This window comes from Myripristis murdjan, chromosome 1 (assembly GCF_902150065.1).
Source record: "Myripristis murdjan chromosome 1, fMyrMur1.1, whole genome shotgun sequence".
In the NCBI taxonomy this organism is placed as follows: Eukaryota; Metazoa; Chordata; class Actinopteri; order Holocentriformes; family Holocentridae; genus Myripristis; species Myripristis murdjan.
Window position 1 is genome coordinate 18,891,441 of NC_043980.1, and position 14,742 is coordinate 18,906,182.

A 14,742-nucleotide genomic window follows, 5' to 3' on the forward strand; every position below is an offset into this window, starting at 1 on the left:
GGGAGAATATCATAGCAATTTGGGCAATTAACATATAAGGCGGTTCATGTGCAAAACTACAGAGCATCCCAATTTAATCTAAAGATACTGGGCTGTATCTAGTCCTGTGCAACATTCGTACATCTGTGTCACTGGTATTCATTGTGCCCTATGTTCCTTTCTATCTCACTTATGGTATCACTAGATTATTTATTTAACATTCCGATATAGGGATTTAGAATATGATGCTGGTTCTCCACAATGAGTTTAATGTGACCTTATCCTACTTTATAGTGTTTTTTATTTATTTATTTATTTATTTATTTATTTATGTATTCTTTTTTATATGATATAGGCCTGCAGTCCTACCTGCAGAAAGTTCTGGTGTGATATTGAAACACGGCATTCTTCTAATTCTGTATAGTATAATATTGCTAAAGATTTTCCACTCAGAGGCTTTACTGGGTTACCTCTTAGGATCAAATTTGTACTTTCTTTAAAACTAGAAAGGATTATGGACAAACCTAATACTTAACAATTTAAATTCTAACAAAAAAGTAACATGGATCAACATGATCTGTAGTGTAGGCTATGTGACCGTGGCAGTCAGGGCAAAGTTTATAGAGGCTTTTATTTTGTTGGTAGCCTATGTTACTTTTCATCTGTGTATCACTGTAATATTATTTGAAGGACCTTGTCTTTTGAGGCCTGCTCTTACAATATATAGTTCTGCTGTGATGTTTGCGTGGCGTCATTTATCAGTATAGGATTATAGCGCCTTTCAAATGGGTCTGTAGAAGCTGAATCATATGTGGTTTCCTCGCAATAGGCTTAGTCTCAGTTTAGACCACTGTGCTTTCCACAGACTGAATGGGGACCGTGTGAACTGCTGCCGTTCAGGCTGAGGGTGGCGCACCAAGCCAAAGGATTGTGTTGTGGACCCGCAGAGGTCACCACGGGTCAGAGCGCAGCGCCTGACAACAGTCATACTGGTGGCTTGGTGTCCCAGATTAGACTGACGGTAGGTTTGTCTGTAGTCTCTATAGTTTTACATTTCCCGATAACTTTTAGATGGCTTGTGTAAAAATATAAAAATATAAAAGTTTAGGTCCCTCTAAAGTAAGTAGAAGTATCATAAAATCAGAAGAGATTTATGCAAAGGCATATACCCTAAAAACATCAAAATCATTATAAACTTACATACGCATATCATAACAGTATCATAGAAACACTAATAATTTTTCGTAAGGGATTACCCTTAGGATTTAAAACTGGTTAATGATACAGAGGAAGGTGATGCAGACATGCATAATTAACTGGACACAAGATGCAGGACGTGCAGGATCTTTGCAATATAGCTGATATGCATTTTGAATATGCATGACATTGTATTCATGCCATAACTGATTTTTTTTGTTTTTGTTTTTTGTTTTTTTTAATATAATACACTGGAAACTTTTACAAAAAAGAACGATCTTTTAATAAACCAGACACATCAGTGCAATCAAGTCACTCTTGTGCTGAGTGTCAGTGTGCAGCAGTATGGACTGAAGGCTGAATAGCGCCTATTAAGCAAAAAGACGAACTGAAATCCTAATTATTTCGACCAGGCAGGCCAGTTTGTGTTTTCTCTGGAGCCCCGGGGCAGCAGCAGCCAACTAGAGTAGTTCAACGAGGAACAGTTCATCAGATTCAAAATAAAAAAACCCTAAAACGAAAAACCCCTCCCGAAGTACAAGTCCGTGGGGTCTGTGGTACTAAGTAGTTATCATTTAATTGTTATAATACATTTATTTTATTTTATTTATTCAGTATACTTGTTTATTTAGTCCTATCCTATCGCAATAAATATCGTACAGAACCTCATAGTTGTGATGCTGTGGTTTGTGCATATCAGTTTCAAATTCAAATAGGATTCCTGCCGTTACTTTATCAGGAGCCCGACTCCAATGAGAAAATGAAAAAAAGTAGAAAACATTGTATTTTCAGAGTTCATATAATCTATATTGGTAAATGATGGTGATTCATCCTTTCGTTCTATTTATGACACAACATTCATTTGGTCATCAGGTTGCGAGTCCAGCAGTGGCCCTAATGTTATGAAAACCTCCACATCAAAAAGTGACAGGAAACGAAAATACAGTCCACAAAAATGGCCTCAACATAAGAAAAATCCATTCGCAAAATTACAGTATTAAATAATACGTAGATGTTACTAATCTGAAAAGTCATTACAGATGTCACAAATATCTTATTTGTATCGTCAAAGGAGCAACATCCTAAAGGCCCATGTGAGCATTTTTGGATCATGGCACCTCAAAGGTCATAGAGGTTCCTCTAAAGAACCCGCTGTTTTTATAGTGCAGTAAAATATGTGGGAACGCACTGAACAAAAGCTCCATAAGTATGACACAGATAACCCAAATATTCTCGTTATTTGGGTCTGTGGACATAATACCCTACCAAACATTAAACTTATATTTAGTAAAACAGCACTCGCTTGTCAGTGCGTATGCTATCAAAAAAGGTGTTACAGATTTGAAGGCCGAAATACGATTTTCAAATCAAAGCAGCCCATAATAATAATTATGAAGGAGAATCTTGACGCGTCGTTTGGCTTCACTGACTGACGGAATACTTGGCGTTTACAACATCCGTTAACAAAAAGGAACAGTATATAATTTAATGAAAAGCAACAGCAGAGGGGTCTCTCCATATTTCAAAGGACAAATACATAAAAAAGTGTTAAAACTGCACAGACAAGTAATTGGATTTTATGCCCCCGTCCCGCTAGCTCGCGCTTTTCTCTCCATGGTGCTCTAAAAACTCTCCAAACGCTTCAGATGTCTTGTGAGCCTTTCTTTTTCAATCTCCGCTGCTTTTTATTCTTCGACATTGCTCACAGGATCAAATATATCAAAACACAGTGAAACTTTCAAGATTAAATCGTTCTCAAAGGGAAAAAAGCATCGGAGCAAACTGTTGTGGCGCATGAGACCAGTTTGAATCTGTGAGAAGGAGCGCACACAATAAACCTGTTGTTAACCTTGCTGTGAAAATATGTTTGAAGAAAACAGCCAATTGTTGTATGAAATGTATTCAAGTATAAAATAATGCCCTTTGTTGAGGGGAAAAAAACTTGAGCAATGTGAGGGTACAAAAGTCCCCTGTGGCATTTACCAGCAGCCTTTGTGCAGTTTGCGCTTTGGCGTCTCCACTTGGCGCATTACCCAGGCCCCTTTAAACGCGATTGTTTCTTTCTTTCTAATGACATTTACCGGATCAAAACATGCTGTTAATTCGATCAGAAAGCTTCACCCTTCATAACAATGGCAGTATAATTTCTCCCAAAGTTTGTTAAGTTGACCGAAATTAGGCAAATGAATAGGGGTCTCCAGGCTACCCATCTTGCAGGTGACGGGGAATAATGCGCGTTCACACCAGCTGCATTCTTCTTTATTTCTCCCTTTCTTTCACAGCATTATTAAAATTTAGGCCAATGAAACTATTCATTCGACTGAATAGACATTTTCTTATAGGATAATAGGATACAAATTGAGCCTCTCCAAAGAGTCTCCAGTGGTGGGTAACCCTCGTGTGCCAGAGGCTGCTGGAGACGCTGGCCTTGACGCAGACGACGCTCGTGTGCCAGGGCTAATCACACACCTGCCGAGGACTCAAACAAAATAAAGAATGTAAACAAAAAGCTTGCCATCTCTCATAAAAGATGAACGTGTCACCAAGTCGTGTGAGAAACGCCGAGAACAAACGGGGGGACTCCGTCTCCAAAAGATCTCCCCTGAACTTGGCGGAACAGCCTATTAAAGGCTTACTTAATTACTCTAATGACACTGGACAGGCCTTAAAACTCGGACTGGGCTTGGATGAGAGTTAAGATCGCTCGCTGGGATTTGTAAACAGGCGATCGTGTGAGAAACGCGAGTTGGAAGAAAGAGGGTTTCTTTTTTCGCCGGCTTTGTTTTCAGTGCGCACAGTGCGCCCCACCGGATCAGGCAAACCCAACGCCCAGTTCTTATTTCCCGCCTGGGTTGTTACTATGCAAATAATATTCCAAAAGTAATCACGTGTCTTTTGAACAGCCACGTGGATTAACAAAGCAGGTTTGCCCCCCTGCTAGCCCATGGCTTTAGATTTTTTTACTATTTCTTTAACTGATCCTAAACGCACACATTTACCCAAAGCATGGCTCTAATCCCATGGAATAATTTACACCATGAATGCCAGAGTCCCTTGGATGATTCCTTTATAAGGACCAGCGTTCGCCTCAAATCTTAGTCAGCCTCATCACCTACCAGAGAACACATCTCTCTAACTCCCTACTAAGTTGATTTAATAAGAAGTTCATCGGAAATTCGTCGATGGCATCTAAAATGAAGGATCGGAAGGTATGCGCTCCCTGTGCGCTCCGCACTGTGAGGACAGAAATATTTTGGCAACAACTTTTTTTTTTCTTTTTTTGGGGGTTACTAATTGGAATTGTGTGCTTCAGCTCTTTTTTTTTACCACATTGCTGTTTACCTACTACTTGGAGAAAATTTTTTGAGAGCAAAGGAGAAATCCGTCAGGCACCAGGCCAGTGCCACGCGCCCTAGGGTATCCACGGCGCGCGCCTAGTGTAAAACTGAGCATAGAAATCTAATGATATCTGGCACCACTAATGTCACTGATGGCGTTGTAAATAGTTATTATATGCTGACAATTGTTAAAACATGCCTTGTCCATTTGCACAGATGCTTCTGAACGATCAAGACTGCCCAGAGCGCAAACAGCGTGCACTGAAGCTGTGCGCTCTGACCGCACCATAGCGCACAGAGCACAGCGTTCAACAGTAGCAATACTTCTCAGCATCCAGTTGCCAAAATATTTCTCCTTTGCATATTTTTTTCTTTCTTCCTATTTATTGGATAATGAACTAACTAGAAATTGTATTTACCGCTCTGCCTTTTTTGTTTACAGAGAACTCCAATCTCCCACAAAGTAATTGAGAAACGCAGACGTGATCGCATTAATCGCTGCCTGAACGAGCTAGGAAAAACAGTCCCCATGGCACTCGCCAAACAGGTATTGTGACAGCCTAATTTAATATTTATTTTAGAAATATATTATTTATCGGCTTATGTATATATATATATATATATATTTACATAGATCAGTTTAGATCAGTTACAGCACATTTTAAAATGTCTGTCGTAATAGTTGTTATTTGCAGTCAAACATCATTAAAAATGTCTTTCATTTATTTATTCATTTTTTTATGCTAGAACTCGGGAAAACTCGAGAAGGCTGAAATCTTGGAGATGACAGTTCAGTACCTGCGAGCGCTCCACTCAGCTGATTTCCCTCGAGGGAGAGAAAAAGGCAAGTATCTCCAACGCTGTTGTACTTTACGCATTGCTACGCCACCCGGCGTGGAGTTCTGTCAACAGAAATGTTATCAGTAAAGTTGACTGGGAACTAATCAGTGGCATTCGCGTGTCACTCTAACATTAAAATAATCCTGAATTTCTGTTTGAGACAAGCCCAACTTCACACAAGGGAGGAAATCACTCCAGGGACTCAATGTCGCGTCACATTGAGGCGTTTATCTGTAAGTTAATATGATGGCTAATTTGTGATCGATTCCTGTTTTGATTCATCCTATAGGTGAGCTGCTGGCTGAGTTCGCAAACTACTTCCACTACGGATACCACGAGTGTATGAAGAACCTGGTACACTATCTCACCACAGAGGACAGGGCTGAAACCAAAGACATCAAATACGCACGGATCCTTGCGTTCCTCCAGTCCAAGTCCCGCGTGGTCACCGAGCCCGTGTTTGGCTCTGTGGGCTCAATGCCAGAGCCGGCGGAGTACCTCGGCCAACTGCACTCATCCCCCGAGCACCAAAGTCACAGTCCCGCTGACTCCGTCTACCAGCAGAGTCCGCCGGGACATTTCTCCTGGCACAGTTCAGCCCGCAGCCCGACCATCACTTACCCAACAGTGCCCCTTTCCGCTCCCCCACAACAACACGGTGGATACTTATCACCGGTGCAGGGACTCGACCACCACTATTTCAACTTTATTGGTCACACACATGCAAACGCGTTTAGTTTGCACAGTGCGCAACATGCCATGTAAATAGTTTCATTCTGTTTTGTTGTTGTTTTTATTTATATGTTGCGAGTGATGGAAATAGATACAGGTTGTGAATGTAATAAATATATCTGACTGGAATTTGCTTTGTTTGTCATCTTTTACGTTTAACGTGAATGATTCTTGTCTAAAGCGCAACAAGCTCAGAGTCCGAAATCGTGAGAAATTATAAGCAAACAAAAATAGGTGGAGGGGTCAGGGTCTCGGTAATCTTGGAATAATCCCGCAACCTCAGCCGTGATGTACGGATGAAATGCAGAGAAAATAAATAAATAAGAGCGGAGAAGAGAAAAAAAGAATATTTTCACGGGATATGATTCATCTGGGTGCAGGTGTCTGATGTTAAAAGATACTGCAAGTTGTCAGCCTGTAGCGCACCGAATCGGAGTCAGCATCAGCATAAAAAAAAAAATGCAAAAATACAAAATACAAAATAATCATATACACGAGTTACTTTATAATCACTAATCCAAACATAGGTTAACAGCAATATTTTATCAAAAATATTTGTCTTCAGAGAAAAGGTGAAAATGTGGACTTAAAATGTGATACCTATGATGACACTGGTAGCTTATCAAGGGATTTCCTGTTAACCAGGAACATGTCAGAGGCTGATGTCCTCACTATTACTGATAGAGCAGAGATGAAAAGCTATAAAATAAGATGCATAAATGACTATTCTCTTGAATGTTTAAATTAGTGAAAGTTGCAGAGGAGTAAATTTGAGTTGGGTCACAAGGAGGACGAGATTTTGTTCTATATGTTATCCTCAATGCAAGGTCTGAGGTAAGTATAAAGAAAATGAGTTACCAAATAGTGCACACATCTTTTCTTTGCTTTTGTTGTCATATAATAAATGAACAGAAACACAAGTATGGCATAAAACAAACAAACATAAGTTATCTTTCATGAAGCAATGGGCTTGTAAGGCAGACCCAGCTCAAGATTCAATGAAAGCTCGAGGAGGCTCACTATTTTGTTGGACACTTCCACCTATATTTAAATAGGATGCAAATAACAAAATGTATTCCAGTCCCGTCCAGGGAGAGCATCTCTTTAGGCAGTGGTTAATCTGTGTGTCTCCAGAGCAGGGGGAAGCAGGGTGTACCAGGGGGCACCCATGAGCGCTGTTTCCCACAGGGACACCCCTCTGCCGACTTAAACAAACCTGTAGTTAAACAGCCTGTTGATTTAACCTTAACTCCAGCTTGCTTAAAATTAAAAACTGGGTCAGTTCATTCTACTTGGCATTACTTGCTTATTTTTTCTTAACAGGGAACAAGTGTCAATAAACACCTTGTAAAGACATTATCGAGTCAGATGACACATTTTGATACTGGAGGAAATATAATTAAATGTCATGTGCAACTTGTAATATTGGACAGAAAGTTGTTTTTCTCCAGGTTTTTAATGGTAACCAGTGATAAATTCAAGAGTGGGAAACAGTTGTCCACTCTAAACTTTTGCCAATTGTTGCCATTTCCATATATTTAGGGAAATGAGGTGGACTATTCATCACTATGGACAGGATTAAAGAGGGAGGTTGTGCAGGGAAGAGAGCCACCCGGGTTAAAAGTTGGCCCTTATTTACATACAATTTCACTATCTCTCAGTCAAGCATTGCACCCACATCCATGGAGTAACATTGCTTTTCTGTGGGTAATTTTATCAACAGTAGATACAATCCATGAGCTTTAGATATTAAAAATCACTCATTTTGTGCTTTTAAGTGCTGGTTCAATTTAACCGCCTTGCTCTCTCACTTTGCGGAAGAAATCTGACAATCCTTTCAACTGACCTCATGCCATACTGGGTCAAAAGAAATCACTTTGATCAAGAGGGAATTGTTTTTGCCAAGCTTGTGTCTGCCATATGCAATCACTGTATCTCAAGCACTGCACTAATCTCCCTCCCGCTGCCCCTGTTCCTTCTCTCTTCCTTTAAGTAAGTTGTATAGTTTTGGGTTCCATGGAAGCACCAAAAAAGAAGAGGTAAAAAAAAGAAGGGGTGGTAAAAAGGACAGGGTGAAACTTCTTGCTTTTTTCTTAAACCAAGAAGCCCTATTGAGATGCATCTGAAAGGGAAACAATCTCTGAGTCCTTGGGCTTCATCCTTGAGTGATTGCGAAGAAAAATAATCAACACCATGAAATCAAAGTTTCTCTGTGAGAGAAACGCCCCCCAAAAAATGTTTCTTCCTGGCTTAATTTAAAGCTAAAATTGAGTTTATAAGTATCTGTCAAGTTATGTCATCATACCTGCGTATCCTATTTAAACACACACAGACACAGAGACTAAGGTGTCTTTCCGGTGCCCTTGTATCTGTGTATGTATGGACAGATAGATAGATAAATAGATGGAAGAATTGTTTATGGATGAACGGATAGATGATGGATGCATGGATAAACCCACATTAATCGCCTGGATGGTTGGATAAACCCACATTAACCAGCCCCTGACCAAAAGACAAGCAACAAGAGAGCAAAAGAAAGAGACGAAAGACAGTGCCCACGCAGATGGAAAAGTGACAATACGATAAAGGAGAGGGGCTTTGAAGCAATACTTGGATCCTTACAGCCCCAATATTGGTTTAAATCCTGACTCTAAGCAGAAAGTTTAGCAGAGAAAAAAGACTCATGTTCAGCCAGATGAGAAAGATTTAGCCACAGCACATCACATGAATAATAATAAATTGAGCAAGGGAAAAAGGACTCCAAACCATTTATTGTCATGTAAACTGAGCCTCAATGGCAAAGCTCCACTTTGAGAATGTTTATCTTTCACATTAATATCACACACTGAACATTAACAATCCACCCTTTCAAAAATCATTCTTCACTGAATGGTCAAAGCAAAGCATATAATCACACTTGGAATTTATAGTTTTATATTTGATGCGTTCGACAATATACAAGTTTAAATGGAAAAACAGCAACGTTTACATAGGAGAAATATAATTATTATTTTAATCATGATTGGCATTTTTGGTGTTGTATTTAACAAAATGCATTTGCAATGCTCAGCGCAACTTTCTTTTTTACAGTGTAAAGTCATACTGTGTTTATTTACTATGATTTCATTTTTAAAGGACAAGTTTATGAAAAAGCAAGAAGAATAAGTAAATTGTCAGCTAAGGCACATTTGGTGAGAAAAATAATATGGACACACAGTACAATGTCAAGTGCACCTTTGTTTATGTGTTATAATGGGAATATACTGAAAGGATGGTGGAAAACAGTTTTGGTAAAATGATTACATCAGTGAAAGAAAAATATCTCCCACATCACAAGATTTTCTCCTGTAATGTTATATATTACTTTTCCTTTCCTGAGAATGATAAACTAATATTTTAACAAACATTTGAGGATGTTTCCTCTGTTTAACATTTAAAGCTTGTGCTATACAATGTGATGTTTTTCGTCATGTGGCGGGACATGGCCTCCTACTTCAATGAATCCAACTTCACATGCATAATGTAAGGTTTTTGTGTGTGTTTTCCTGTGCACATGCGTGTGCGTGCATGTGTGAGTGTGTTTCCATGCACATACATGGCCTAAACAAGGACTTGCTTATCCCCTTTATGCTATTTGGAAGTCGCTGCTCTGATCTTCCCGCCCTTTACCAGCACCAAAGTCAGGGAGACGGTTAGCTAAGCTTCTGAGAGTACAACAGCAAATCTTGGCCCCTTTTCCATGGGCGTACTGTGTATGTGTGGGTAAGTCCATGTGCATGCATGGAAGTGTTTGTGTGTGTGTGTGTGTGTGTGTGTGTGTGTGTGTGTGTGTGAGGGAATGGGGGGTACAGTCGTTGGGGAAACACATGAGCTTGGGAGGGAAGCCAAAGCAGTACACAAGCTGTGAGAAATCCAACAGTCAGTCCTCGTTGGTAATCAAAGTGCTCCAATGGCATCGGATCTCCGCCGGCTCACCTCAGGATGGTTGTCTGATCTACAGCATGAAAAGACAGAGACAGGGAGCAAGAGAGGGGTGGGGGCGTAGGGGTGGGGTCCCAATGAGAGCGAGAAAGAGAGAGGGAGGCAGAGAGTGAGAGAAACAGAGCGAGGGAGTAAGAAAAGGGGGGAAAGGGAAGGAGATCATTCCCACAACAGATACCACTATCTCACAGGGTTTAAAGGGCCCCCTTTCTGTATACCCTCTCCACAGCCCCCCTCCCTTCACCAATAATGCCAAAACTTGGCAGCCAACCCAGCACATGAGCAACAGTTTCCCATCAGAGAGAGGCAGCCATCCTACTGCCTTGGCATCAGTGATGTCTGAAGAATGACGGGCGCTGTAAGAAGAGAGCAGACATGAATGGAGTCTGCAAAAAATCTTAAAGGAAAAAACAAACCATATCACTGCCTTTTCACTGCCTGGGAATGTAATTCTTGTGAGAACACAACACTGTACTGACACGACTCATAGTATACCCTAGCTATGTGACACGAGGTGAAAATGTTTTGAAAAACGTTAATACAGTGACAAATGTGTGACAAGTGTTTTGCAAAGATAATGCAAAGAGAAAAGGGAAAACTATTTTCTGTTAAGACTAATACAGAAAAGACAAATTCACAGTAATTTAGTAGATGGATGTTTTTGTGATAAACTGATGTTAGGTCAAGCATATCAGCTATGAAGTTTAGACTGCTAAGTTGTTGAGCTAGGATTCGCATAGTCCTCCCCGCCCCCTGCCAAGGGATGAGGGCTTTACCTTTTTGCAGTTGGCACGACCCACTATGTGCTCACCAGCAATCCAACCCCAGTGCCACCAGATTATGCAAATCCATGGAGATGTCCTATTCAACACTACCTCTATTTAGAGCAGCGACCAAGATATTTGAGCCAAAAAATGAATAGAGTGATAAAAGAGGCAGTGTTATAAAGGAGGGAAAGTAGAGGAGGGTCAAAGCCATCTCTGATATAAATGAAAAAATAATGAATACTGTAAAGAATATCCCACTGTGGCCATGCATTGCAGCCATGCCCTCTGTTTCTTGTTCTTTGCCTTCTTCTGTAGTTTTATAGAGTGTACAGTATGGGAAACATGGAGCCAGAGAGGCGGCGACAGCATGGGAACACCCCAACAAAGCGTGCAATAATACACCATAGAAAGAAAGTTGGAGAAACAAAACAAAAAAAAAAACCAAACCAAACCAAACCAAACCAAACCAAACCAAACAAAACAAAACAAAACAACCAAAAAAAAACAAAAAAAAAACCCAAAAACAAAACCCATAAACAAAGTTGCAACAAACTCTTTGTTATTCATGGGAAAAAAAGAGCGAGCTTGTTAACTTGCACAATTAAGGCATCATTTGCCAAGAGAAAGTGCAGGTCTCTGTTTGCCATTGTTTTTGGGGACAAAAGGTTGAAAAAGCGAGTGTTAGATTGGTCCTGTGCGCATCATGAGGGTGGATTTGGTTATCTTGTGTGCCACAACAAGGGGCACTTTTGTCACGAGCACAGACAGTGTGACATCGGAAAGTGCTCAAGATAAATCAGGTAATTTTGCATGGTAGTTAGACAAAGAGCACTATACATTCCAGTTCCTGTGTGTGATTATAAAAGGGGTACGTGGCGAGGGGAGACAAACAAAATACCATGTGAGTAATTTCACGAGACGTTTCCAATAGAATGGCATAATTTATGATTTAAGGCTTTTTTTTGTTATAGACTAATAGCATTAAGTTTGACAACATTAATAAATTATTCATCTTTTCAAGAAGAAGTTAAACTGAGAGCACCCCAAGAGTGATTTTTTGCTGATATTGCTCTCATTCCTGAAGGGAAGACAACAACAACAACAACAACAACAAAAAGGACAGAAATACAAGACAAAAGCAATGCACAGTATGAGCCGGTGCTAGCAGCATTAATCTTAGAAGTAACAAAAATGTCTTGGTGTGAATGTTTTTGTGGCAATATTTTGTTGTTCTTGGGATGCCAAGAATGCAAAGGATTATGTAATGTGGCTAGTGGAGGTTATGCTTTTAATTTTCTTCACTCATTTTTGATGACCGTTCTGCTCTCAATAGAGTGTACAACAAGTGATCATAAACAGGAGCAAACACCTTCTGGAATGCTTCAAAAATTTCTTCAACTAGCCACAGAGTAAAGACAGGACATTAAGAAAGAGTTAATCTAGAGCATACCACAAAAAGAAGAAGAAAAAAAAAAGACTATGATGAAGTAGAATTGTATTGAGGTACACAGAGGGCATAGCTCACAAAACAGAAAAAAAAAAAATTTCACTTAGAGCCAGAAATGTATTCTTTTTAAAAACAAAAACAACTCAAATAGCTGGCCTGTTTAAGTGAAACTTGAAAGCCCTCTGTTTTCGCATCATTCTCCTTTTTTCCCCTCCAGCATCACACAAGATTAACCAGCTCTTTCTCCTGTATTCTGCGAGAAGTTCAAGACACAAATCAGTGAGGAAAGCTGTCGTTCAAGCTTCCGTCGCTCTTGTGCTTGTTTGATTTCACTCGCATGTTTCTTCAAGACGAACCAGGCCGGGTTTTGTGTTTAATTCCTGCGTGCACCTTTCTCCAACGCAACGCTTCACTGGTGAATGGAGAATACGAAAACTGACAGCACGAATCAGAAGAACACAACATGAAGCACTTGGGGCACCTCGAAAGGGCGTATGTGTGTGTGTGTGTGTGTGTTTGTGCGATGTGGTCAGACAGTCACAGCTGAAGCACCTGACAAACTTGACGCCCCAGTCAACTGTTTGCGGGGCCAAAGAGAAAGGGTAAATAAAACCCAGTGGTCCTAATATGCTCCCTGTGCGCTTGGCTGGACTCATGAGGGGTTAGCGTGGTGTGCTCGCCCGATAGGCCGTCTTTTGTCCAGGGAGATGGCGGCCACCCCTCTGTATTTTAGCTGTGTCCAGGGCCAGCGTAGGGCCAGCGAGGGGGGACTCGGGGTTCCACAGGTCAAGCTCCGAGGTCACGATCTCAGTCACCGATCCAGTAAAAGAAACAAAGCAGAAATTAGATTGGCAGCCAGAGAGGGTGAACGGTCCGCCGAAGACATCATCTCAAAACGAAGGCATGCAGTCAAAGTGAATGAGTCTGATGAGATCCAGCAGTTGCGAGTTTATGTGTGAGTGTTGATCGTGAGACAGCGAGTGTTTATTGCAGTTGCAGCAAATTTCATAAATAAACAACATATCACGGAGGGAAGCTTAAATAATGAGATAAATAAATTCCTTTAAGTGTTAAGACATGCACTGAAGGGACAGGCGCTGGAATGCAATGATAAAAACTCCCAATAGTGCATATTTAAAGAAAGTTTTCACACAATGCATTAGTATTGCAGTATTTACAATATTTGATCGGTAGCACTGCAGTGGTCATGGTGGTTGGTGAAGCGGTCGTACCCTCAGTGACCTTACCACGACCTTCACAGCAGGGCACCATGTCAGACACCAAGAACATGATGCAAGGACACAGACAAGAAACAACAACTACACAAGGCTGCCGCTTTTAAAACAACAGCATCCAGAAAGACTTGACAGACTGGACTGGGAGAAACAGCGGTGTGTCTTACTCCAGCCCCAGAGTCTGATAGCATCTAAAATATTCACTCAGTAATTTCTGCGTACTTTAAAATAGCAAAAAATAAATAAATAAAAAAATAAGTGCCACCACCTGAAGGGAGTTTTTTTTTTTTATTGTCAGTGTTTATTAATTATACATTGTTCTAAAACACTCCTTTGACAGTATTTCGAGATGCATACATGTTTTAAGGCACTTGAAAAGTTTTGGAAATGATGTAAAACATTTGGATTGAGTTGAAACTATTCACGACTCTATTCATGTTCTTCTTTATCCCATTTCACAGAACTGGCACCTCATATCATATACAGCTGAGTCAGCTTCCTTCACCATTTGCTTTGGTTTATGCCGTAAAAGAAGCAAAAGGAAGAAAGGGGAGAAATACAGCAGTATAATATGACAAATCTCAGGAATCTATCGAAGGAAATGTTTTTCCGGGATCACACACCATCCCGTTCAACCAGCAGCACATCATGGAGCTCCTTTCTGGACAACTTCTATATTTATTTTATTTTTGTGTTAAATGACTCACACATTTCTGAAAGCATGTTTAAGTTTTGCATTAAAGATGTATCAGAGAGATGCTAAATGGACTTTCCAACAATTTCTATGACTTTAAATTCAGATACAATAAAGTTTAACTTGTTTTCCAGGAGAAAAGACAAAGTTCTTGGTTTCCTTATCAGCATTTAAATGGACCAGTGAGAGAAAGGGTGCCATGCTCTAAATCCCTTGGCATTCGAATCAAGTTTTTTAAATATCCCTCCCAGCATGAAAGGACTGTCTATTTGTTGTGTATTTACAAAGCTCTCTTGAACAGGTTGCCTTTTTTTACCCTACATATTTACTGCATGTCAGACTAGGTAGTGACATGACTCAGATAACACAGCTGCTGTTAGAGGTTCCTCTTGTTAAATCAGAAGTGGTTGTCAGTGTCTATGCTCACCTTTTAATTATTTATCAAGGATGAATACTTTTTTCTCCTGATGATATTTCTTCTTCAAAAATATTGCTATTCAGAATCTGTTCTAGATCTTCAAGAAATGCTCAT

General features: G+C 40.2%; 1 protein-coding gene across 1 annotated transcript; it reads left to right on the forward strand.

The window, feature by feature from the left end:
* Positions 1-4,358: 4,358 nt before the first annotated feature.
* helt (helt bHLH transcription factor) lies at positions 4,359-6,119 on the forward strand. Its single transcript, XM_030061883.1, has 4 exons — positions 4,359-4,385; positions 4,957-5,061; positions 5,262-5,358; positions 5,644-6,119. The coding sequence occupies exons 1-4, from the start codon at positions 4,359-4,361 to the stop codon at positions 6,117-6,119; spliced, it is 705 nt and encodes a 234-aa protein (XP_029917743.1).
* The last annotated feature ends 8,623 nt before the right edge of the window (positions 6,120-14,742 follow it).

Excerpts from the sequence above, each read along its gene's own strand:
- helt (XM_030061883.1), top strand. The coding sequence starts at position 4,359 with ATGGCATCTAAAATGAAGGATCGGAAG. Across the intron at positions 5,062-5,261 it reads CCATGGCACTCGCCAAACAG|AACTCGGGAAAACTCGAGAA; the intron begins GTATTGTGACAG and ends TTTTTATGCTAG. Across the intron at positions 5,359-5,643 it reads CCCTCGAGGGAGAGAAAAAG|GTGAGCTGCTGGCTGAGTTC; the intron begins GCAAGTATCTCC and ends TTCATCCTATAG.